The sequence below is a fragment of the Mauremys mutica genome, chromosome 1, assembly GCF_020497125.1.
Source record: "Mauremys mutica isolate MM-2020 ecotype Southern chromosome 1, ASM2049712v1, whole genome shotgun sequence".
NCBI lineage: Eukaryota > Metazoa > Chordata > Testudines > Geoemydidae > Mauremys > Mauremys mutica.
Genome location: NC_059072.1, coordinates 255,890,644 through 255,916,564, shown reverse-complemented (window position 1 = coordinate 255,916,564; position 25,921 = coordinate 255,890,644). Strand labels below are relative to the sequence as shown.

Genomic DNA, 25,921 nt, shown 5'->3' with positions numbered 1-25,921 from the left:
CCTTCTTTATGCCAATCATTTAAGGAATCTAGGGTATCCATTTACAATAATTGTGGAGAAATTCAACCATAGATTAGATCACAGATAATGTCCTGATACTGACTACTACAATTTTTATATCACTTTGTTGTAATTAAACAATGATATTTTCCACCTACACCATGAAGAGTTAAATTTCATCTAGTGTGTGATGTATGATTTTAATATGAAGGAAAACTTTTTAGCTTTCTTACTGCCTTTATTGATACACATTTTCATAAAATATAATTTCAGATATTTGTATATAATTCAGTCTGCTATCCTGAAAAAAATACCTTTGCCTGTTTGGATTAGAATGGTCTTCAGCATGGAAAGCCAATTTTAAGCATTCTCAACTTGCCATTTTGAGACAAGGATACAAGATAACAAACAAGGGGGGCTGCTTGGTAGGTCTATCATAAACTAAATGTGTTGGGATATCTTTCATACCAAGAACATCAACTGATTTGCACAATCTGTCTGGGATAGGGCAGGGGAAAGTGTGAGTGATTATTTAATTATCAAAGGTTGGGGCTAACTTCAAATTTTTAACTTCCTTTGGACACCCCCAAAACAAGCCAATCTTTCTGAAGTTTCACAGGATGCATCTAATCCCAGGGAAGCTTTTCTAGGAAGTATAGTTTAAAAAAAAAAAGAGAATTTTAAAGTTAGTATTATTAAATTTGTGCCTGAAGTTCACTTTAATTGTTTTTCCTTTCTGGCTCGTTCTAACTTCAGAAATGGCTTGTCCTACCAACTCCAAGTGTATTTTGTTGCTGAGAAGTGCCTTTCCACCTTCTTTTTAATTGGGGGTGGGGTGGGTGTGAGGTGGGCAAGTCTCAAAAATAAACAGTATACAAAACCTTACACAAAGGCCCCAATCTGTTACATGTTTAATTTATGGGACTCCATGCATTAACTCAAATTGGACTACTTACATGAGTAAAGTTAGTCCTGTATGTTTGCAGTATTGGGACCTAAGGTAGGCATAGAAGGAATTAACGAGGTGCTTGTTACCATAGGGGTATAAATAGAAAACACAGGAAGGATAGAGATGGGATCCTGAAGAGAAGTGGAAATGTTCTTTCCCAAGCTAGCCAAACAAATATGAACTTGGAAACTGGCCACCTTGCTCTTTGTTTAATGGATTATGATGCAATTATTAAACATTTCTCAGCCATCCTTAGAATTTCTCTCAATTTACATTTTGTCCAAGCAGCTGAAGTTCATGTTTCATAAATTTGTGAAATGCATTTTCTGAACATTTTTGAGCATTTCATGAATATTTAGATTTAAGACGTTGTTAGACTTTTACTAAGCATTTTTCCAAATGCTTGGGAGCAGTTTGCAAGGATGTGACTGTAGATAGCTGGAAGAAACAGCTGCTGCCCCAAAACATGCATGTCATTCATAAGTTTACAGTCTTATCGGTACTGTGGGAAAATACGTTGTTGAATAGGGGAGCATAAGGAACTGGGGAGAATGGCAATGAAGGGGGGGCTTGGAGGGCCAAAGAGGAGGTTGGGGGAACATGGAGGTGAGGTGAAGTTGAGCAGTTGTAGGGACGGGACTTGGGGTGGCTATGTTGAGCATGGAGTTGGGGGAAGGGAAATTTAAAGGGGCTGGTGGAGAGGCTGGAATTTTGTATCCTGCTACCAGCACAGAGCTGGAACACCAGCCTCTGATCTAGGGTAGAATGGCTTGTTAGTGAGCAGGATCCAAATCTCAGTTTGGAGGGATACATGGAGCCTGGATCCAGATCCAAATTAACTTTCTGATCTTGCAGGTAGTTTGGATACACATCCAAATTTCCCGGTTCAGGACCAACTCTAATTTTTCTGTAGTCACAAAGGAATTAGAGTTGACTGTTTTAGTAATTGCTGTGATTAACTAGATTGTTTGTCCTGTTTCTGACACTATAATGCAGTTTTCAGCTGTACACAATTGCTTCAACTAGAGCCACCAGATCCTTAGTGTCCTGATTGATTGATTCTTTCTCCTATCTGGGAGCATGACAGTGGTTGGGCTGTGGCTGTGAGAGCTGCTCCCTGAACTTTTTCAGTGATTACAAACTAAAAGCAAGAATTTGATAAACCATCTGTAAAAACTCAAGGGTTTAATACTAGGCATGGACTCTACCAAAACCCTCAGCTATTTGACTTCACACCAACATATCATTTCAACCATTATTAGAGGTTTATTGCCTATCGAGCTGCCTGTAATACTTGTGCATTCGATATAGGTGGATGGTGAGGCCTGTCAGCAGTGCTTTCACAGCAGTGGGGAGTCCCAAGTATCATTTCTTTGCCCTGGTCTACACGTAGCCCCTAATTCGAACTAGGGTACGCGAATTCAGCTACGTGAATAACGTAGCTGAATTCGAACTACCCTAGTTCGAAAACTTACCCGTCCAGACGGCGGGGAAGCGAACTCCGCGGCTCCAGGGTCGACTCCGGCAACTCCTCCTGCCGCGGTGGAGTACCGGAGTTCGAACTAGCGCTTCTGGAGTTCGAACTATCGCGTCTAGATCAGACGCGATAGTTCGAACTCCGAGCAGTCGAACTCGCCGCGTCGACCGTCCCGGTAAGTATAGACATGGCCTTAGTCACCTTCAGACTGCTGCTCAATAAACAATTCTCACTAAACTTGATATAGCTCTGTCCAGGAAGTATTAAGCAGGATAAGCTTTTTTTATAGCTGACTGTGGGCTGTTTTCTCTGCAATGTGGAGCTGCATTTCCACCCCCTGCATTTCACCTTTAATCCCCTTGGCAGCAATAAGTGGCACTCTTGCTGCGTGGCGCGGAGCACTTCCTGCAAGCTGACGTCAGTGCTGGGAGAGTTCAGGCCCTTGCAGCACTGGGCCTTTTTGTCTTCCCAGTGGGACTTGCGAACTGGCTGAGGTCACTGTCAATGCTTCTTTGTACGTTACATGGCCTGGGGGTTCTTTAAGCACCCAACTGAGGCAGTAACACGCACTCCATTTTACCAGAAGGCAAACAGGAGTGAAGAAATGAGCTGATGGTTATAGTTCAGTCCCTGGGGCACAAGTGTTCAAAGTACAATATACACTCCTCACAGTGAGCCTCCTTGTTGCCAATCTCAGCAGAGAAGCCAAGGACTCAACAGCTGTGGAAAGCAGACTAACCTGTTACTACTTTAAATAAAGGGGATGGATACTGAGGGGGAAGCTTGTACAGCTTCTATTTATGTTGTACCAGTTTTGTGGTAACCAGAGAACTTCAGTCTCTGGCCTTTGCCCATACAAGTCACTTGTGTGCACACGTTTTGCTCACTCCCACGCATATGCACAAACGACAGCATTTAGAAGCACAAAGATATTTGGTTTTGGCTTGCACATCACTGGTGGACAGAAATCGTCGGATGTGTATACATTGTATGATTTGCATTCCCCAAGGCACAGAACACAAAACATACAGCTCTTCTTGCCTTTTTCAGTTGCAGATTATTAGATTGTTTAAAGTTTTGTAACATTTAATTAACCAGATTTTATTTGGAAACAAACATGGATAACATTTAACTTTAAAAAATGACTGCTAGGGAACCATTCCATTGAAAAAAAGCTTCTGTACAATCTGATTATTCAGGATGATTTCTGTTCATTTAGACTGTTGTGTTTTATCACGGTACATCACTTAAATATAGTCAATTATGCTTGCAATAATTATATCACATAGAATGGGTTTAGGTACACCTGATTTGAGAAATTCTTGCATATGGTGGGGGAAAATAACATGGTAAATAAAAAAAAAACATTAAGTAAAACAACAGAGGCTACATTTGTGTGATGCTGGATGCATCCAGGTAGCCAAGCTTGACTCAAGGTGCTCCCATGAGAGGTTAGATGGCAGAGGGAGTCTCCTCCTTTGTGATGCAGAAGCAATGGAGACATTCTGAAACTGCTAGTTCAGCCATGAGGCAGCTATCGATGTCTCCAATGCTGGGTTCCTGCTCGTACTGGGAGTCAGTGGTCAAATCAACCCGCATACTGACAAATTGACTGGCCCTTGCCCCAAAGCTGAACTTCTTCTGGACAGGAGCAGAGAAAAGGGAGTTCAGGGAGCCACTGGGGGGACTGAGCTCTGCAGTATGGATGAAATAAATCAGGTCCGCAGGAAAACAGTCAAAATTAGTGTCTTTCCTCCATTCGTTTGATAGAGAAAAAGTGGTGTTCTTTGAGTTTGCTGCAACTCCTGGGCTCTCCCTCCACAGCAACTGTGGTGTTATGAACCCCTTCCATCGCTGGAAGCTGCTTAGATACCATGGTGATGAGCGTGTTAGGGAAACCTAGCTAGATGCCAACTGACAGAAGGGCTAGGGTCGGTCTGGATTCTCTCAATCAGTTTGGTAGATTTTAGTGAGGGGAAGATCTGGGAGCTAATGTATTTGGGATTGTTGCTTTGGGGGGTGGGGAGGTAGGGAAGGAGCAGGAGAGGTAAGGGGTAAAGTATTTTACGCAGGGATTATCACGTGTCACTGCCAGAGGTGAATTTTTTTGTAGGGAGCTCCTTATTAAAGGTTTGGCTGCAGAACATTGGCCTCGTTGTTTCCTTCTGAAGACTGAGTCGTCTGTTCTCTTGTCATGCCAACTTGTGTCTGCATTTTCCTGTTCGATTCCTCTTCTGAATCATGCTCCAGCCTTCCGCTCCCCAGGCAAACCAGGATTGTGACAACACAGGGAGCCTGCTGTGATGTCACATTCTCTGGTTGCTCACAGCTGTGGGTGAGATGGAAGGAGGCTGCATCTTGGCAGGCAGGAAGTGAGTGGGAAAGAAGAAAGATCTGCCTGACTGTGAGCACTAGATTGCTGTCTGCCTGCTGAATTGCCCACAAATATGTCCTTCTCTTTGACTTTTTGAATGCTTTCATTTGCCATACAGAAGACTGGGCTAGAAAACTCTTTCAGCTGTCTTCATGCCTTTCCACAAACTTTTCTCTTTAGTGCTGCCAACAAAAAGGCTTTGGGTACCTGGACTGAATCCCCAGTTTATTTTTGTCCTGTATTTTCTCACAGTGTGCTGTCTTCCATGTTCATTTGTTAAATTTCCCCCTAACTCAGACAGTAAAATGAAATCTGCACCTTTTGTTCATTTGTTAAAGAAAAGATCTACACATTTTCTGCGGCATGGATTTGCAGGTAAGATGATGGACTGAATTTGTATGTTTTTGCTAATAAATGTACTGTTGCCCCTTTGACCCGAGCAATAAGCCATTATCTGAGTCTAGGGCTGAACTGTTTCCATTAGGAGGAGGAATTGATACCAGCCAAGTATTTCTTTTGTTTAATCCTGTTTATTTATGAAGAGTGTACAAAGGCCTGTTTCTCTGAACACAGTAGCAACAAACAGCAACAGTCAGTTTCCTTGCTTATAAATCCCCAGGTCTGCATTTCCAGTCAGTTCTGTGCCCAAGGAGCGCTCTGTCAATGCTTCCCCCCAGGGCCACGCTCAAGACTGTTTCTCTCACTTTCTGCTGGTTTTCTCCTCTCTCACGCACAGCTTGCCTAACAATCACCTAGCATTTGCAACCAGTCCCAGGAAAAACCCTCACACTACATTGTTTAGCCTTGCTTAGGCTTTGCCTTGTGGGCCATTGCTTTGGGTGGTGGCTTCTGTTGTTTCCAGCTACCTCACTACACATAAAGGGGTTTCATAGATCCTTCTGTGAATGGGGTACTTAGCTCTCCCATCAGGTCTGTGATTGTCCATAGATCAAAGATCCACTTGCTGGCAGTGATTAACACCTTCAAGCACAACAGTATTTTACAGAACATGAAAGCCCACTTCATAGTTTATTGAAGTGCTCAAATAGTTCAAGTAATAACTCTCTAGGCAATAATGTGTCAAGATGTAAGATTATTCAGGATACTGGGGTACCTTGAGAGTGTTTTTAAGTATTTGGACTAGCATCATGATCTAGCTACTTATTGTTAATACTTGAGGTAAGCCACATTGGTGCACATTCTTTTCCACCAATGCAGTGGCTACACTAGAATTTGCACTGCTGCAAAAAACCCTAGTGTAGACAAGGCCTTATTTACACATACAGTGTTTCAGAGGTGATGAGCAAATTTACAAACCTGGCAAGTGTGAAAGCTCAGGGTGAAACAGAACACTTAGGTTCTTATCAGAAGGGGCATATAGCTATATCAGGGATCAGCAACCTCTGGCACGTGGCTCTGCTCTATAGGCATGTAGAGCAGAGGTTCTCAAACTGTGGTCCGCGGATCACTGGTGGTCCATGGATAGCTCCCTCTAAGGTGTGCGCCTGGGCGGCTGCACATGAGAGAGTGAAGGGCCACCCACCTAAGTAGTGGAGCTGCGCCGGTGTGACTCCACTAATTAGGTGCCTGGCCCCGGAGAAGATGCACATGTAGGGTGAGGTAGTGGCCTTGGAGTGAATGGGGGTAGGTAGGAGGGGGCAGTGGGGTGAGAAAAGGGGGGTGGGAGGAATTTGGGACGTGCAAGGCTGCAGTGGCCAGAGAAAGAGGCAACTTTCCCCAGCTCCAGGGCTGCGGCTGCTGGGGAGAGACCCCTCCTTCCCAGCCCCAGCTCGGGGGCTGCCGCGGCGGGGGAGAGAGGGCACATCCATCGCATTACAAAGGTAAGACTATTGATATTAAAATACAAGTTGTGTGCTTTATTTGTAGAATGAAAATGTTTATTATTGTTGGTTTTTTATATAGTGCTTTTATCCAAAGCGCTTTACAATAGTTAGCTAACGGTACAAATAACATTTGGCAAGATCATTAAGTGGTCCGCCAAGACCCTCAGTAATTTTCAAGTGGTCCACAGGAAAAAAAAAAAAAGTTTGAGAACCACTGCAATAGAGAACTCACACAGACTTGATTATACCCAAATGCGCAATGAAGCCAGCTCCTCTGCTACTACCAGTTCAGACAAGAGAGTGCTTAACCCATGCAATCCCCTTAGGTCACCGTCCGGGAGTGGTGGTTGTAGCTGGCCCCTCTATGGGCTTCTCTACATGCAAAGTTGCCGTGGTTTAACTAAAGATGTGATTTCAAATGGATTTAGTTACACTGGTGCAAAAGGCTGTATGGATATGCTCACATAGATATCACCCTGGCTAATGTTGACTTAGCTAACCTGCAATAATTCAGTCCTAAATGAAATAAAAGTGTGCACATAGGGATTTGTAATGGTTTAACGAAATGAGCTTAAATACAAGGTTTACGTTAAACCAGTGTAATTTCTGTGTGTAAACAGGGCCTATGACTAGCCTTTTTATGGAGAGTTTCATATCAAGCATTTGCATTAATCACACTTTTGCCACAATGCTGTTTACGAGGTCGAGGTAGTGATTTGGTGGTTGAGGTTTCTGCCTCTACTTGCTAGTAGAATGTACAGTTTTTGGTGTGGTGAGTTGAAGGGAAATTACCACGGAATAAGAAGTTTGAGGATGAAGCAGTGAATAAACAAGAGGGTTGAACAGCTGAGGGATTACATACAAAAAAATTACCTTAAAAAAAGGTTATGGTTTCAAAGTCAAGCCCTCAAAAGCTAAGAAATGCCAGAATTAAGGTTGCATGTGTAACCTTCATTTAACCCCCTTGTGGATATGCATTAGGATATAGTCTATTTACATAAAGGCTCCATATCCTAGTCTCCTGAGATTTTCAGAGGGATGGCAAAAGGCAGATATCCCCGATAAAGGCCCACTCACTGGCAAATTTTGAGTTACTTCTCCAAAGCATGGGGATGCTAGAGCTTCTCCTTATACAAGTTGTAACATTGTTTTGCCTGTCTTAAAAACATTCTATTTTTTTCCTAACCTTGTTTTAGAAACAGCTGAACTGTTTTTGCTGCAGATTTAAAACATAAATAAAAATTCAGCCTTCTGCAGATACCCGGCATGGGAAATTTCAGCCTGCAGAGTTAAAGTTTGACAAAGTTATAAGCAACTGAAAACAGAATCTTATAATGGGAAGTGTCCCGCAACCTTAACTACAGGCATTGCTGCCTGCAATCAAGCTTTCATGCATATAGAAATATATCGAAGAGAGAGAGAGTGAGTACTAGGGAGATGGGAGTTGAAAAAGACTGACCCTAGTGAGATGCTGCAGTGGAGATGTCTCCAGCTGAGGAGTGTGTATTGACAAAAGAAATGATTGCAAAGGTTGAAGCACAACCAGAACTAAGTGCCTGAGATGCGTATGAACGTATTTTTTGTGGGTTTTGGCAGCTGTCATAGGGTGATTTCCCCCCTGGGAGTCCTCTAGCATCAGGCCATGGCACAAAAAGTGCACCCAGCCTCTGTTTCTCTTTGGTTTGGCCATAAAAGGATGATAGTTTCTCGGTGTTTGATATAAAGCCATTATATAGATATTCCTCAAAAGCTTTGTAGTAAAACCATTCTCTAGTTCCCCCTATAAACACATAAAGACAGTGGTTTTCCAGTCCCCTTTCCAGGGACATCATGTTTGAATCACCCAGCCAAGAGTCAGTAGCAGCAATTTGTTCCCAGTTCCTTTTGCCCCGAATCCAGGGTCCCACTCACCAGCCCATCCATCTGAGACTGACCAGACTCTTTTACAATGGCCCTTGTCATGGGGCAAGCACACCCTGCCTCCTCTTGGGGCGGGATGAGGGTAATTATCTCCCCACCACTGAGTTCATATGATCACCCCTTGTCTCAGGATAGGGTGGCCTAGGGGTGAAAGTCAATATGGCTGCCCTCTCTCAGGGCTGTATGGCCTAGAAACCAGAGGCAGTATGGCTGCTCTGTTCAGCAGAACTGTGTGGCCTAGTGGCCAGAGTCAGTATAGTTGTCCTGTTTGGTAGGGCTGTGTGGCACAATGGCCAGAGTCAGTGTAATGGCCCTCTTCAGTAAGGTTGTGTGGCCTGCCGGCCAGCCAGGACAGTGGGAGGGTGGCTACAGGTGGGTGGCTGCCAGGTAGGGGGACCCAAGCTCCCCCATCCCACCAGGTCCCAGCTCAGGACGTGACAGTGGCAAGTATGCTCATCACTGGGTCAGCGGGGAATCAGCCCAAAACATGCTGACACCACTCAGTATAATGACCAGTCCCCCTGAGCTACTTCCTACTCTGTCCCTGTGCAGTGGTCCTGGCATCTCTGGGGTCTCTGGTCTCCTCTGTCTGTGCAGCTCTTAGCAGCTCCGTCAATCCTTGGGCATCCTCCAGGTTCTCAGCATCTACTGCCTGGGGCTTCAGTGACTCTCCGGCTGGAGCCTGCAGCATGCATCCTCCCTCTTCGGGCAGTTCATTGTTCCTGGCCAATGGGAGCTGCGGGAAGCCACAGCCAGCTCGTCCCTGTGACCCGCCGCTTCCCGCAGCTCCCATTGGCCGGGAACAATGAACCGCGGCCACGGGGAGCTGCAGGGGGCTGTGCCTGTGGATGGTCAACATCAGCAAAATGTCTTGCAGCCCGCAATCAGATTGATGGGCCGCATGTTGACCACCACTGACCTACATACTTTTAAAAATCTGGGTCTTAGTCTGTTTTCGTTGCTGAATCTTTTACATTTAAAAAAAATAATCACAGAAAAAAAAAGCTGTGTATTATTTGGAAAGTTGTAAAGCATATTCTCTTTCTGCTATGTGTAGCACACCTAAAATCTGCCTATGCACACTGTAAATCAGGCTCTTTGTGCAAGCTGCATAGATGTTATAAATAGTTGAGGAGCTCCCCCTGGTGGCTATTAAGTATAAGTCTGCCTTCGGTGAAATCAAGCACATTAAAATGTGCAGATAAATGTAACTTTTTGGGTAGATTGAGCTCCTTGAGTCGAACAAAGGGAACGTTAAGGGGTGACTTGATCAGTTGATAAATATGTATATGGGGAACAAATTATTTGATAAGGAGCTCTTCAATCTAGCAGAGAAAGTTATAACATGATCCAATGGCTGGAAGTTGAAGCTAGACAAATTCAGACTGGAAATAAGGTGTAAAGTTGTAAGAGTGAGAATAATTAAATCTGGGACAACTTACCAAGTATTGTGGTGGGTTCTCCCTCACTGGAAATTTTAAAATCAAGACTGGATGTTTTTCTAAAATGTTTTAGGAATCGTTTGGGGGAAATGCTATGCCCTGGTTTGTATAAAAAGTCAGAATAGATTATCACAATGGTCCCTTCTGGACTTGGAATCAAGGCATATTTGTAAATCAGCTGGAAAATAGTTCAACAAAATGATCTGAACATTTACAGAAAATCCAAAATATTGTGGTAAATATATTATGATTCCTCATCGAGTCTCTTCCTCTGGTAGATAATCTGGGCTGCCAGTGCTGCTCACTTTGAAGTGTTTAGCCAGATAGGCCAAAATAAGAAATGTTGAGGCAGTGGAAGAGCTATGTAGTGCTCAGATACTCAAGAACAAGTCTGCTGAAATTCAACAGGCTCTCTGCTACCCAGGTAGCCTAGTGCCAGCAATTATCACTGAAAAGCCATACATAGCTACTGCTTCAATATGCCATTGAAAAATATCATCTCTAGTGGAAATACTAGGCACTGAGATACTGTGGTGATAAGGGTCATTAAAATACGTAGACAGTTTAGAGGGGAAGCAATAATTGGGGTTCTTGTTGGAAGGGAAAAGACTGAACGGATGGGTAGATGATTGAAATTACCGTCTCATCCACTGAAGCCAGGGTTCTAGGCACGTTGGATGGGTGCAATAGGGAGTTGCACAGCTACTGTTACCTGTTTCAGAGGTAAAGACAAGGCTTAATTATGCAGGACTCAGTCTTTCAAAGGCAATAAAATTAGCCCATATCTTCTGGCTGAGCTAGAGCATATCCTTTAGAAAGATATCTAGTCTTGATTTACATGTTTCAAGTGATGGAGGATCCACCATTTCCCTTGGTAAATTGTTCCAATAGTTAATCACCCCACTGTTTAAAAATTGTGCTTTATTTCTTCTTTGTCATGATTGTCCAGGGCCCTTGCAGTGCTGATGTGCTAATGTTCAATTCTTATGTGATTTGCAGTGTATGTGAAGCAACACTGATTCAATGAGCAACCATACAAATATCTTTCATAAGCCTGGGATCATTTTAAAAATATTTTTGAGGAAGACTGCAACAACAATGGTATTTGAAAACAGGATTTTGAATTCCCATTATGCACCATGATTATGAACAGATAGATGTGAGCAAATCCATGAATCTGGGCTATGGATGCTTCCAATTATGTTTTATTATAAAACTTCTATTGAGATGAATGTTGGTTTGTTTTAATTTATAAGTGTTTTTCTTTTTATTAGTGCTTGTTTTGTAGCTGGGAAGTGTCTATGGTTCATTCTGCTTGTTCTTTTCCATCCTATTATGAAGTATTTACCATGTAGTCCATTTGATATGTCTGTATATAGGAGTCTTTTTTATTTCAGAATTTTTATTACCTTGTCAAAATGATTTTGACTCACATTTCCACTTTATAATACAAACCCCTAAACCCCTTCTTACTGCAAATGTTGAATTTATTGAAAATGTCATTTACCAGGAAATGTCTTGGTTTTCTTTCTTTCTTTCTTTCAAAATTAGTCTTCTCCTGTAGTACATCACATATTCATTATCTATCTTTTCTGTCAAAATTGGAATAAAAAATTTCTATCTCATTATATGCACTTAAAATTTTAAAAAAGAAAATCCCCTGATATGGATAATTTAAACTTGGAGTACATTTAAATTTGAAATAATTATACATTACAAACTGAATTCCAAAATTTCTGTTGTATTCAGTCCCTGTCTTCTGCTTCAGTGCACAGAGTACTCAGACGGGCACTGGCAGAAGTCTTATTTTGTTTGCTTATAAATTTAATTTATTCTATATCTTAGCTAAATTTTCCCTTTTAATGGTGTAATGAAAAATGCTACTTTCAATAGAATTACATTAAAAGCTAATGTTAAGTCTGGTGCTTTATTTTTCGTGTTTTGTTTTTTTTGTAGTATGTGAGCTTCCTCTTTATGAAATATGTTCCCAAAATGTATCAAGAGTCCAGTGTTCAGTATTAGGATGTTGCTTCCATAAACAAATTTGCTACAGGAAAGCGGTGCCATGTAAGTATTTAGAATAGCAATATGATATACTCCTCGTTTGTAATTTTAAAGTGACCTTAACTCTCCTTTTGTGTACCTTGCCCAAATCTCGCATTCCTCAGGTGGCAGGATTTGGGAGCAAGTTGTGAGCCTGGCCCAAGGCCAAGTGATATGAACAAGAGTCTTTCCATTGACTTGGTTAATATCAGGATGCCGTTGAAACTTACCTACCTGTTTTTAATATGCATATTAATCCACCTACTTTAAATTTAAAAATATTACTAGGTCAGAAATACACATACATTATTCAAATTGGCAATGACATTCACAAGGCAAAACAAGCCTTGAATGACCTTATCTATGATGGGGATCTTAATATAATATTTCCCGCATTGAAGAGAAATTGCATTTAAAGCTTTGCTTGTATTACAAGGTGTATTAATTTTAGCTGTGCTAATTATGTATTGTTGCTCACACAGTTTGGTAAAACACTTGAAATCACATATGAAGGCCTTCACTACTGCTTCACATATTAATTTGGCAAAGGTGTCACCTTGACTATAATATATGTACTAAAATAATATGTATTATCTGCACCATATATACATTAGTATTCACTAAGCACAAATAACATAGCGGTTATTTAGCCTAAATTGACCTATAGCTTTACTATAATCCTATTCTCTTGTGCTAAGTATCCTATAATGCCTTGCATTAGCTGAAGTAAGCTTTGGCATAAGCAGATTGGAAACTTGTCAAAAATCAAGATACGTTTGTTCTCTGTCTTAGTACAAGCTAGGGAAGTACCTTCATGGACCGCTCCCTGAAATGCTAGTAGCCAAAAGACAGGCAAGGAAGGAACAGACCAAGAAGTTAGGGAACTGGGATAAACAGGCTGGATTTTAGAGACATGTAAAGAGATGTGTAACTCAAATCATCAGGTAAATAAAACCAGCTGAAATGTGTAACTTTGGGAGCACACCTTCTGTGTGAGGTGAATTAATTTCACTACATAAGCTGGCTTTCTGGAGACTGGTGTGGCACACATCTTTTTCCTGTACTATATTATTGGTTTATAGCAATAAATTTAATGGACATTGGTTATTTTGTCTCTTGAGTATATTTTATAGTGAACCAAAGTGTGGTCAAGCAATTGACTATACCATTTATTAACAAAGTGACCTCCATGGATCTGTTGTGACAGGTAGTGATGTGCCAGCTTTCTCTAACTGTAGGTCTGACACAATATATGATTTTTGAGGGAGATACTACAATCCCAGATTACATAAGAAATCCCTGCATGTAAGACCTAGATACTAAATTATGCATGTTATTAATCTTTGAGAAATCTGCTAATTTGGAGGAGAATTAAGGATTGTGGCCATAGCTGTTTCAGTCCCCTTCACCATTATGTTTATGTTTATATTCTGCAATTGGTACCCTGAATTTTTTAGACTTATTTACATTTCTGAGAATTCAGCTCTGGTTTCAGCTTCCTATACTTAAAACCACAGCACTAGAAGATGACATGTTAGAAATGAGAGAAGTGTTATGGACAAGATAGGTAGAAAATAACATGGACCGAAAAATCATAAAATAGGGTTGCAAAAATGTAAGGAAAGAAATTTGAAGCACATGCTTAATGGGGGGGGGAAAAATCTTGAAATGACTAATGCCAGAAGACATAAAGGTGAGATAGTGGACTGAAAATAGCCTCTGCCTCTATGGTTGTGGTACTCCTGTCATACAGACTGTTTTTACGTGATTCTATGACACCTTGAATGTTGTGTTAGAAGGACCTCATTGTCAGAAAGGTACGGTCAAAGGTATGAGAGAGATAAGGTGGGTGAGGGAATAACTTTTATTGGACCAGCTTCTTCTGGTGGAAGAGACCAGCTTCACAAAGCTCTTCTTCAGGTCTGGAAAATATTAATCAGAGTATCACTGCTAAATACAAGGTGGCACAATTGTTAAGCATTAAGGGTTAACATATGTTGCTGGAGACCACATAAAATGAAGTGGGCAATTAACACCTCTGCAGTCATAGGACAAAGGAGGAGTAGGTTACAAATTGTTGTAATAAGCCATAAAACAAGTGTCTCTGAGTCTAGCATGCTTAATGTCTAGCACAGCCTCCTTCAGAACACCACCCTTGCCACCATGGATGTCACCTCCCTGTACTTCAATGTCCCTCACCACAAATATCTACAAGACAATGGACCCCACTCAGACATCCACCCCAAACACATCATCAGATTCAACCATTTCATCCTCAGCCGCAACAACTTTACATTTAACAACACACACTTTGTCCAAACCATGGGAACAGCCATGAGTATTAGGATGGCTCCCCAATATGCCAACCTTTTCATAGGCCACCTTGAAGAAGAATTTCTGGACAAATGCAAAATGAAACCAATGATATACCTAAAATACACTGATGGTGTTTTCATCCTCTGGACAGAGGACCTAAATTCCCTCACAATGTTCCATAACAACTTCAACAACCACCACCCATCCATCAGATTCTCTCTAGAACACACCCTGACCAGCATCAATTTCCTGGACACTAAGATCAGCTTCACAATGGAACCTTACAGACAACTATATACAAGAAACCCACGGATCACCACACTTACTTCCACAGATCCAGTAACCACCTCAGACACACCAAGAAATCTGTTATCTACAGCCAGGTACTCAGATACCACAGAATATGCTACCAGGTGAAACGCCGGAATACACACCTTAAAATGTAAGAGCATAAGAATAGTCATACTGGGGCTGACCAATGAGCCTTCTAGTCCAGTATCTTATCTTATGACAGCAGCTGGTGGCAGGTGCTTCAGAGGGAATGAACACAACAAGGCAATTATTGAGTGATCCATACTCTGTCATTCATTTCCAGTTTCTGAGAGTCAAGGATTTATGGACATCCAGAGCATGGGGTTGCATCCCTGACCATTTAATAGCCATTGAGGACCTATCCCCCATAAATTTATCTAATTCTTTTTTGCACCCAGTTATAATTTTGGCCTCCACAATGAGTTCCACAGGTAGACGGTGCATTGTGTCAAGAAGTATTTTCTTATTTCTTATTTCTTATATTTCTGTCTATTAATTTTATTGGGGGACCATTGGTTCTTGTCTTAAGTAAAAGGGTAAATAACATTTCCCTGTTCACTTTCACCACACCATTCATGATGTTACAGACCTCCCTTAGTCATCTCTTTTCTAAGAGGAACAGTCCCAGTCTTTTTAATCTCTCCTCATATGGAAGTTGATCCATACCCCCTAATCATTTTTGTTGTCCTTCTCTGTACTTTTTCTAATTCTAATATATCTTTTTTGAAATGGAGACAGCCAGAACTGCACACAGTATTCAAGGTGTGGGCACCCCATGGATTTATGTAATAACACTATGATATTTTCTAGTTTAGTATCTATCCCTTTCCTAATGATTCCTAGCATTGTGTTAGCTCATTTAACTTTTCTGTGCCTCACTCTGCTCCCTCACCACACTCACAGTGGTTGTCCTTGATCAGTGAGGACCCAGGGTTCAGAAGTGCATCTGTGTGAGTTCACCTCCCACCCAGGGAAGAAGGCACCTGGCTTTCTCCACCATCTGAGCACTTGCTCTGGCGGGTTGCCTCACCAACTGCTGTTCCTTGCTGCCTGGCTACCCTGCCAGCCATTGTTCCTGGCAGCCACACCAGTTGACTGCTTGCCACTTTCACCAGCCACTCCCACCAGCCACCCATGCTGTGACCTCTGTAGGTCAGTCTCTTCATGATTTTTAATTCTCAGCAGGGTGGGCAGAAACACTGCCCCAGCACAAATGATTACTTAAAATAACAAAAGGCTTCTAATGAACCTATTTAGCTCTGTCTTTGAACACTGGGGAGGAACAGGTTAAACCAGATCAGGGACCCTTAGGGAGAGTCCAGACCTGCTGGCTGAGACACCTGTTCCTTTTACTTTCACAGGGGTCTGGCATTCAAGCTCCTGGCTTAGCAAGTTCCTTTCAGCTGAGGATGACCCCTCAATCAGGACAAGCTCAGTACAGTTCTACTCCTCTTTAGTCATACAATGAAGATAACAACATTGCATTACTCCTGCATTCAGTATTAAAGTGATCTGTAACTCAACACCAGCCAAAGCTGATCACTTGGACCCACACAGCTCCTGTCTGCTGGATACTTATGCAGAGTAGGTGTGTTCATGTAAATACAGTTTGGTCCTGAAGTCTCTCTCCCTCCCCAGCTAGGTGCCAGGTGAGAGTTCATTCAGACCCTGCTTACAGTATAATAGGGAAAACTGCCTTCACCAAACAAGGACACTTCACCACAGCAGCAGATCGCATCATGAAATGGACCACCCAAATACTTCAAGAGAACCTGCTTCAATATATTAAAAAAAACCCACCTCTAACTGCATACCCTAATTGTCACCTACCACTTCACACTGGAACCCATATGGGGGATCATCAAACAATTATAACCCATTGATTGGGACCCCATCTGGAAAGACCTCTTTCCTGAACCCTCTCTTCTGGTCTTCAAACAACCCCCACCAATGCCAATTTCATCACCAGAAACAAGCTCCCCACAGATCAGGATAGAAACTCAAACCAGCACCAGACCCAGCCAGAACAACAGTTGCAAAACCTGCAGACATATCTCCAGTTCTACAAATAGCAACACCCCTCATAACACACCTTTCAAGATCCATGGGTCCTACACAACATGTGGTGTGCTGCATCATGGACCAGACCACCCAAATACCCTGAAAGAACCTGCTTCAATACAGAAATACACCTCCCTCTGACCACACACCCCTACCACTCCACATTGGAACCCCTACAGGGTATCATCAAACAACTACAACTCATACTTGATGGGGACCCCATCCTGAAAGAAATTTTTCCTGAACCCCCTCTTCTGGCCTTCAGACAATCCTCCCAGACTCTCAAAGCTCGTCATCAGACACAAGCTCCCCACAGACCAAGACACACCAACTCCATGTGTTCCCTACAAGAACAATAGATGCAAAACCTGTAGACATATAGCCACTGCTACAATGATCAATAACCCCAGAATACACCTTTCCAGATCCATAGGTCCTACATATACCTGTAAAACATGTGGTGTACCTTATCCAGTGCATCAATTTCCACAACTATGTGTTTGAAACCAGACAATCACTACACTCTCAAATGCAGTCACACAGAAAAATAAGACAAAAATTCCCTATTACCCAACAGCGAATACTTTTCACAAAGTGATCACTATATATGATTTCTCAGTCCTCGTCCTCAAAGTAAACCTGCACAACACCTTCGAATGATGAGTCTTGGAACTTAAATTCATATCTCTGCTAGATACTAAAAATTCTGGACTAAACAGAGAAACTGGTTGTATGGCTCATTACAAGAATTTGTAACCTACTAACCCTCCTTTGTCCTATGCCTGCAAAGGTGATAATTGTGCACTTCATTTTAAGTGATCTTCTGCAATTTATGTTAACCCCTTATGCTTAACAATCTGTCCCACCTTGTATTTAGCTGTGACGCTGATTGCTTTTTCCTGGCCCAAAGAAGAGCCCTGTGAAGCTTGAAAGCTTGTATCTTCCACCAACAAAAGCTGTTCTAATAGAAGATATTACTTCATGCACCTTGTCTCCTGGGACCAACATGGCTACAATAGCACTGCAAACAATGGCGGAAAATGGTCAAAGGTATTCAGAGAGGCAATAATGAACTTTTTAATGGGACTAGATGCATTGATTTACCATGGACCATTAAGCAAGCTAAATATGAATAGCTTGGCTAAGTGACAACTAAGTGTGAGAGGAATCTGAAAATACTATAGAAAAGTTTAACACCAAGAAGGGAGAGGATTTTTTTTTATTTTAACAATAATAAAATGGAGAGGGAGTATGTGTGATAAACAGGGGGAATGGAATGGAACAAAACTAAGAAAAGGGACATTTGGGATCCATGTTGAGAAAAGCTTTCTGATAGTGACATCGTTTAGCCTGTGAAATAACGGAAGTGGTGGAATCACTTTTACTAGGTAGATTTAAATCTAGACTGGGCAAAAGGCTAGTAAACATACAGCTGGAGATGATCCTGTATTAACAGCAGGGGATGGACTAGCTGACCTAATTTTCCATTTCTAGATACTTTTCATTTGAAGACTCTCTGCCCCTACATGCTGTTTGTTTTTTACATGATTTTATCTTCCTCCTTCCCTCCAGCCCACGTATGTTTGCTCCAGTCCTTCATCCTGATAATTTGGTCTGCACTTTGTGAAAAATAGCTTTTCTACTTCTCCCTGTTTATTTTCAGTGACCTAGGGATGAACGCTCCCCTGTAGCAACAGGTACACTATAACCCTGTGGATTTTTTTCCTAGAGGTGCAGGCAGCAGGGTTCAAGACACCTTTAACATAAGGGTTCAATAGAAGCCTTGCCAACGTAGGCCTCTTGAGAACGTGCTGAACCGGGCACATCTCCTTATTGGAGCTGATTGGAACATTTTGCAACAAACTTTTTGTTGGAAAACGCTGATTCATCAAAATTAAAACTTTTCCCTTGAATATCTAATTGTACAATAATTGTAACTTCCAACAGAGTTCTGGTCAGAATAAACTACTTTCTTAAAAATTTGTTCTGGGTGAGTGTATATACATTTATTGTAATACCTTGGGAGTTCAAACACATTGCCATCAATGGCTACTGTACGTCTACATGTCTGAGAAAAGGTATGAAGGGGAATTCCTTTAAAAATTGGCTGCATTTTGAAGTTGTTTTCGTGTCTTCTTTGCAAATCAAAGGAGAGAGGTAAAGAATAATCTTTTAAAAAGGTAAACTAATCCGGATTCTTAGTTTAATGGCGTCAATACTCAGCAGAAAAATCGAGACTCCAAACAGTAGCTTCTGAGACCAGCTGAGTGTCTTAGACCTTACAAAGAAGAGCACATATAGACTGCAAAAAGCTGCTGGTATTTCAAAGATTAGTGCATGCAGTTAGTACAGAACTCTCCATGCTGTTCCTGTATTTAATCTGCAGGCTGTCCCAAGTAGTATTTAAAGAAGAAGAAAAAATCTGTGACAGCTTTAGATGACACTAAAGTGCAATTATTTTTCAGCATACATGCAAGTGTTCATCATCTTGATACTACTCATCATGGGATCCTTCATTTTATTTGTATTCCACAGGTGAGTACTTTGATGTTATAAAATCAATTTAATTGTTTTGACTCGGACAATATCAAATGAAAATGCCCCATAACTTGATTCAAAATACATGGGAATTTTGTCAGGTGCTGAGGCATTTGATTTACAGGCAAGACTGTTAGTCGCCCAGGGAATGTTCAGTGAACACCACTGTGTTTCAGAGAATTATCTATAGTATGAACCACAACAAAACTATTTTGAACACCTTAATGTGCGATGTAAGCTTGATGGTGATTCGTTGAGACTAACTCCTCTCAGTCATGAAGAAAGGGTGACAGAGGTTGATTACAACTCTATACCACTGAAGGAGGGATTGAGAGAAATTATAGAAGACTTGTGATATTAAGGAAGTCTAGGTTAAATCTCTCTCTTTTTTGTGCTTTATATAAAAGCTTTGAATACATGAACAAAGATCTGCAAACAAGCAGAAAGCCAGATGGTGATCATAGTATGCATTTATTTTAAAGACTTAAGCTTTTAGGAATATAGGAAGCCTAAAGAAATTAACCCTTCTATGAGCCATTTCAATTCCTTGTAAAACCAGCTTGTGTCCAGGTACAGAAGTGCTCCAGCTGGCTTATGTGCATACTCATTAGGATTAGACTTATTCCAAGCAAATGCAGAAGGTAATAAAAATGGTTTGTATTGAAATAGTACAGATAGTTGTCCTACCGGGCACCAGAGGCCTTTTCAAATCTCTCAGAATCTATTGCTTCTGGGAGATATGCCAAGAACTGTGGGAAATGGTATCCTGAGATCATTGCAACTGACGCAGTTTAGAGAAGGATGACAGGACGGTCTTATTCCATCTTGACAGAAGATATTGGTAGCCTCCTAGGAGCTGCAGGTGAATTACTTCTGAATCACTATGGGAGGCATGGTTCATTAGATTTCACCCTGTACATAAGAAAGATGAGAATAGCCTCTGGGGAGATGAAGCCAGAGTCTGAGTAGACTGGTCCTAAGGAGAAATAGTCCCATATGGCCAGCTCAGATTAGAGAGAAGGCTTAGGCTAGGGTCTGTATAATATTACTTTTGATTTACCTTTTCTGTGGTGACTTTCTGATTCATTACAACAAGTGTGTAGGTTGTTGGAGTTGTCTGGAGTATCCACCTGTTTAGTGGCCTATAGCTGGCCGACATTTTAGGGTGAGAAAGGATGGTTAAAACACTGGACTGGGACTTAGAGGATCAGGGTTTTGTGCACAGCACTACCATTGTCTTGTTGTGTGACAAGTGACAAGTCACTTAATGTCTCCAGGTGCAGTTCTCCATTTGTACCTTACCTAACAGGAGTGAGGAGACATTTATGTCTCTCTAATGTTTGTGAGGGACTAAGAAGTTCTGGTGATATGGGCCATATGAGTACCTAGATAGAAAGCTGAGGAGAAGGAGAAAGCTGTGCTCCAAGAAGTGTGAATTTAAATTGAGAGAGCCCTGTATCTCTTAGGTAAGTGTAACATCAAACTTCAATACTTTTAAGCTTGTTTACTTGACATAAAAACCTAGAAATATAGTGTATATAGGGTCTGTAATATATAACCAATTTCTTCTGTTTAGAAAGGGCATTAAGAGAATTTTCAACACAGCCGTCACCTCATCAAAAGCTTTGTAAGCATCTAGAATATTTAGTTAAACCTGATCACTTATCAAAATGTGTCACTTGCATTATTTGGCTTACTCAAGCAAATCAGCCTTGAATAGTTAGTTGCTCTATCAGCACAATTCACTTAACCTTGGTTTTCTGACAGATTGCCTGCAGCTTCATTAATTATAATCTGGGAACAGAGAAGGGTAAATAATCAAACAACTCCCTGATGTTTTTAGATTTATTTCTGATGCAGCTGATGTGTAGGAAATGATATGATTTGGTACCTAAGGTTCATTTGATCCATTAAGGCAAAATATATGATCATTATCACTCCGTGCCTCAAGTTGGAAGGGTAGAAAATTAGACAATTAAGGACTCAAGTAGCGAAAGAGAAGAAACATAAATACAATGGAATGATCTAAAATAATGAAACACTTTTGGTAATTCCATTTGTTCTGGGGAATGCTTTTGCAGGAAGGGCCCCTCCTCTTGCCCCAGTGCCTTGTTCTGCTGTGGCATCTACAGCCTTCTCACTATTAAGAGCAGCTGGGCATTGTCATGAATTCTGACCTAAAGGGACTGATCACGTGTTCAAGAAAAACAAACATCAACCAGTTGAGAGCCTTATATGGTGTTCTCCCCCATTCATTCAAAAAACACCAACCTCTCAGATAGCTTCTCTGATAAATTCTAGTAGAGGATTTTCCTGTGAATATACTGAGGAAAATGCTCTCTGCCATGTTCAGTGGGTGGATGGCAAAGAGCTTTCTTTTTTTGTCAAATTTCCCCTCTTCCACACAAGTTCTGCCCTGGGAATAGTAACGCAGAGGGCTGGATTTGATGGTCTGTTACATTCACTTGAGTTTTAAACAGCTAGAGCATGATCCAGAATTCTGGGCCCCCCAAACCCAGAGCCCCTTCCTGAACTCCAAACCCCTCATCCCCGGCCCCACCCTAGAACCTGCACCCCAGCCCAGAACCTTGACCCCCCCCACACCCTAACCCCCTGCCCAAGCCTTGAGCCCCCCCAAACCCAGAGCCCCCTCCCACATCCCAAACCCCTCATCCCCAGCTCCGTTGGGACATTGGCATCAACAATTTTCTTCAACTGGGTCACCAGACAAAAAGTTTGAAAACCACTGCCCTAACCAACACCTCTTTGCCTTCATCTAGAACAGGAGTTGGCAACCTTTCAGAAGTGCTGTGCCGAGTCTTCATTTATTCATTCTAATTTAAGGTTTCGTGTGCCAGTAATACATTTTAACGTTTTTAAAAGGTCTCTTTCTATAAGTCTGTAATATAGAACTAAACTATTGTTGTATGTAAAGTAAATAAGTTTTTTAAAATGTTTAAGAAGCTTCATTTAAAATTAAATTAAAATGCAGAGCCCCCCAGATCAGTGGCCAGGACCCGGGCAGTGTGAGTGCCACTGAAAATAAGCTTGCATGCTGCCTTTGGCACGCGTGCCATAGGTTGCCTACCCCTGATCTAGAACCCTCTTCCCTTATTACTAGAGGGAATCTTTCTTTATCCATTACAAACACTTGTATAAAAACTAAACATACATCTTTACGTACCTTCAGTGATAGCCATACTATGAGTGTGTTTTCCATGTAGTCAGAACACCCTTGTGGCAGGGCTATTATTTTGTCCAGCCTCTTAGCCAGTGTTAGAAACCTGCCTAAAGATGCTGAAGTCCTGGTGATAAATACTTGTGGCAGATGTGATTCATTAACTCCAACTGGGATAAAGGTAGCTGGAGTCTTTTCTGGAGGCAGGAATCTAGGGGACAGCCATGCTCAGGGACATGTATGTTATGTTGCTGGTTTTGTATTACCAGTTAAGGCAGACTCAAGACAGGGAGGTGAACTGGGGCATTGACTCAAGGCCTGGGTGTTGTGTTGCAGAAAGAGAGGAGTCTCATCTTGTACCACCTTGTACAGTACCACACTGACCCAGAGTGGTGGTAATACTTTGCGCTGTTCATCTTCAAAGCACTCTATAAATATGAATTGCTAATCCTCCTTCCGTCCCTGTGAAGTAGAGTGGTTAGTATAATCATACTCCCTCCTCTATAGACCCGGAAACAATGACTTGCTCAGGACCCCAGCGGGAGTTGTTTCTGAGGAAGAATTAGAATTCAGCATTCCTGGCTCAAAATTCCATGCCCTAAGTAAGAGACAATGCTCCTTTCTCTCCCTGCATGTAGTCTGAAGTGTGCTGTTAAACTAATAATGCTATAACAATTACATCAGGAAATCATTTCATTTAGCTTCTTGGTAGAGAAAAGGAGAAGAAAGAACATGAGTCAACAGAAAAATACCCCAGAACTGTATCCCACTGCTACTGATTTTAATGAAGAAGACAAAGAGCAACTACATGAAAAAAAAATTAGCTCTGCTGATTCAAAAAGTAAGGCCATATTTTTATTACACTAAGTTGTCACGGAGTGTGGGGGAGCCAGGCCCTGCACCCCCGGTCTCCCTGCCGATTCACCAGGACTCTCAGCCAGCCAGTAAAGCAGAAGGTTTATTTAGACAACAGGAACACAGTCCAACACAGGTCTTGCAGGCACAGATAACCGGATTCCCCCGGTTAGCCCCATCTTGGGGGGCCTCACAGCCCCCCCTCCCTGAGGATCAGAGTTCGGTCTCCCTGCCTCCCCTCTCTTCTTCAGCCAACTTCAGTCTGTCAGTCCCCTCCGGCCCCTCCTCTCTCCCCAGCCTCCTTCCTTTGTCTCTGCCCTGGCCAGAGGTGTCACCTCCCCTCCCCCAGGCCCAGTTCAGCTCACAGTTTGAATTCCTGCATCTCACCTAAACCTCTGGCTCTCCCCTCCCCCACACAGACAGTCTGTGCTTCCTACTCCATTACACCAGTATAATGGATATACCTGGAGACTCTCATTGCATGTTGTGCAGTAGCGCTGCTTGAAAAGTAAAAGAAATTGCTGTATAGAAGAATGCTAGGTTGATGTAAAAGCATGAGATTGGGCAAATGGAAAGGAGGGTAGGAGAACAGAGTTGGAGAAACAAGTAACACTGCAAACACTTAAATGAGAAGCTCTCCACTAACGGACTAAGTTAATTTTCGCGGAAGCACTTCTAGTACTGTCTAGCTTAGAGGGCAAAAGACCAGAACTGGGAACTGACCCAGGTTTCCTGGTTAGTGCACAGCATTACCGTTGGATCACCAAACTGGCCCAGTCTGTAAAATCATAACAAATGTCATGGTTGCATTCCAACTTTCCTCTGGCTGGGCTATGGCAGTGTCTGTTAAAATTTTTAAAAAAGTTAATATAGTGCTCTCCAAGGTACCATATTGTCAGCAACGGACACCAAAGTCCACTACTGTGGTGCCATAGTGTCTTGATCTTTTCCTGAGCGGGGGCCTGTTCTTTTTAAAACTTTCACTGCAGGACCATAAAACAGCTGAGAAATTCCAATTTTTGCTCACTGCTTGAAATGAGTTTATGTTCTCAGTCAAATGACTGTCACCAAAACACATTGTCAAACTTGGCGCTAACTGACAAAACTTTCAATGCTGTCACTAGGGCAACGCTTGCATAGCTTCCCATGCCAGTCAAGCATTATTTAATTTGAACTGACACAGAGACTGAGCTTCCCTCTTTCACCCAGAGGTGGTCCTTTCATGTTGTTCAAAGGGGATTTGTGGTGAAGCTCATATTGCCACTGCCCATGCTGTATATCTTCTATGGCTAAACTCTTGCATTACATAAGCATCAAGCTGACTTTAACCGATTACCTACTGTATGTTTAACTGTTGCAAGCTGAAGTAAGTAATAAGGCTATTGCTATTTTTACAATGCGATCTTTTTGCATAAGGTGAAAGTCAAAATGCTGGTGAAGATGAATGAAAGATGGTACTGGAAGAACTGGAATAAGAAAAAAAAGATCCAGTGGTAATATGGAGTTGTGGTATTGTACATTCCTCCATTTTGCACAGTGCATCTTATTGTATAACACTCACTAGAGCTCTCCTAAAATATTCTTTACAACAATACATTTTGTTTAATGTTTCATTATATACTTTATTTGACATGTTGTAACTGGCAATAGGGGAGGGAGACTTTTGGAAAGCGTTTCTTGGTCAATTAGGAGTAAGTCCCTGTATGAAAGAGTTTAAACAGGAGCGGTGCCAGAAGCGGCGCCGCCGAAGAAGGACCCTCCACCGAAATGCCGCAGGGGCGACAGCGGCAGTCATTGAGTTGCTCAATTACCTGCTGCTGTTTTCCATGGCACATTGGCATAAGGTCCTTCTTCAGCAGCACGACGGGAGCGGAACCGGAAGCTCCCGTGCGCCCCGTGGGGAGCGCACAAAATGCCGCCCCCCGAATCCTGGCGCCCTAGGCAACCGCCTAGGGTCGCCTAATGGAAGCACCGGCCCTGAGTTTAAAGCAAAACTTCCCAAATTGGTTGTCATTGTGTGTTGACTTCAGAGGGGTTTGGACCAGGCCCTTACCTAGGAGCTATTGGGCTCAGCGGTGTCAGATGCCCACTGGAACCTGCACTTTACTGTTACAATATTAGACCAATTTCTCTGTGGTCTGGGGGGCACTGTGACTCTGGCCTGATTTTACTACAAAAATCATCCTTTTAAGTATTCCTTGAACACACATGTGTAGAGGGAGAAAAAGCACCATTAAAATGAATGGAAATCAAGAGATGAGTGTTTTTTTCATTTTGGAAATGTTTTCATTCCCGGTCAGCAAAGTCTTTCAGAGGGCAAAAAGGTGGGTTTTAAAAGTCTCCTGCTGATACTAAAAGTCTTCCTTGGGGAGAACAGTCAATTTGTTGTGCTCGTCGTGGCAATGACTTTGTGAGGTTTGATATTTTCCAGAGCTGACTTAGACAGAAGCCAAAAAGATAGCGTAATAGTTGCAGGACAAGCTGCATCTTTCCCCGCCCCCTCTCAGAATGCATCCCTTCAGGTGCCCGGCTTCATACCTTCATATATCTTGGGACAGAATTTTGCAGTTCTCCCATTCCTCAGCCAGACCCCGGGCTACGGTACCTTATGT

At 42.1% G+C, this 25,921-nt stretch overlaps 1 protein-coding gene across 1 annotated transcript; it reads left to right on the top strand.

Moving 5' to 3' along the window:
* The first annotated feature begins 4,756 nt into the window (after positions 1-4,756).
* On the top strand, positions 4,757-24,890 carry TEX29 (testis expressed 29). Its single transcript, XM_045002611.1, has 5 exons — positions 4,757-5,175; positions 11,963-12,073; positions 19,204-19,273; positions 23,156-23,295; positions 24,726-24,890. The coding sequence occupies exons 1-5, from the start codon at positions 4,953-4,955 to the stop codon at positions 24,755-24,757; spliced, it is 576 nt and encodes a 191-aa protein (XP_044858546.1). The 5' UTR covers positions 4,757-4,952; the 3' UTR covers positions 24,758-24,890.
* Positions 24,891-25,921: the final 1,031 nt, after the last annotated feature.

What these genes read in the sequence shown, in the direction of transcription:
- TEX29 (XM_045002611.1), top strand. Translation starts at nt 4,953, where the DNA reads ATGCCTTTCCACAAACTTTTCTCTTTAGTGCTGCCAACAAAAAGGCTT. An exon ending in ATTTTATTTGTATTCCACAG is followed by an intron (nt 19,274 to 23,155) that starts GTGAGTACTTTG and finishes CATTTCATTTAG; the next exon opens with CTTCTTGGTAGAGAAAAGGA. An exon ending in TAGCTCTGCTGATTCAAAAA is followed by an intron (nt 23,296 to 24,725) that starts GTAAGGCCATAT and finishes TTTTTGCATAAG; the next exon opens with GTGAAAGTCAAAATGCTGGT.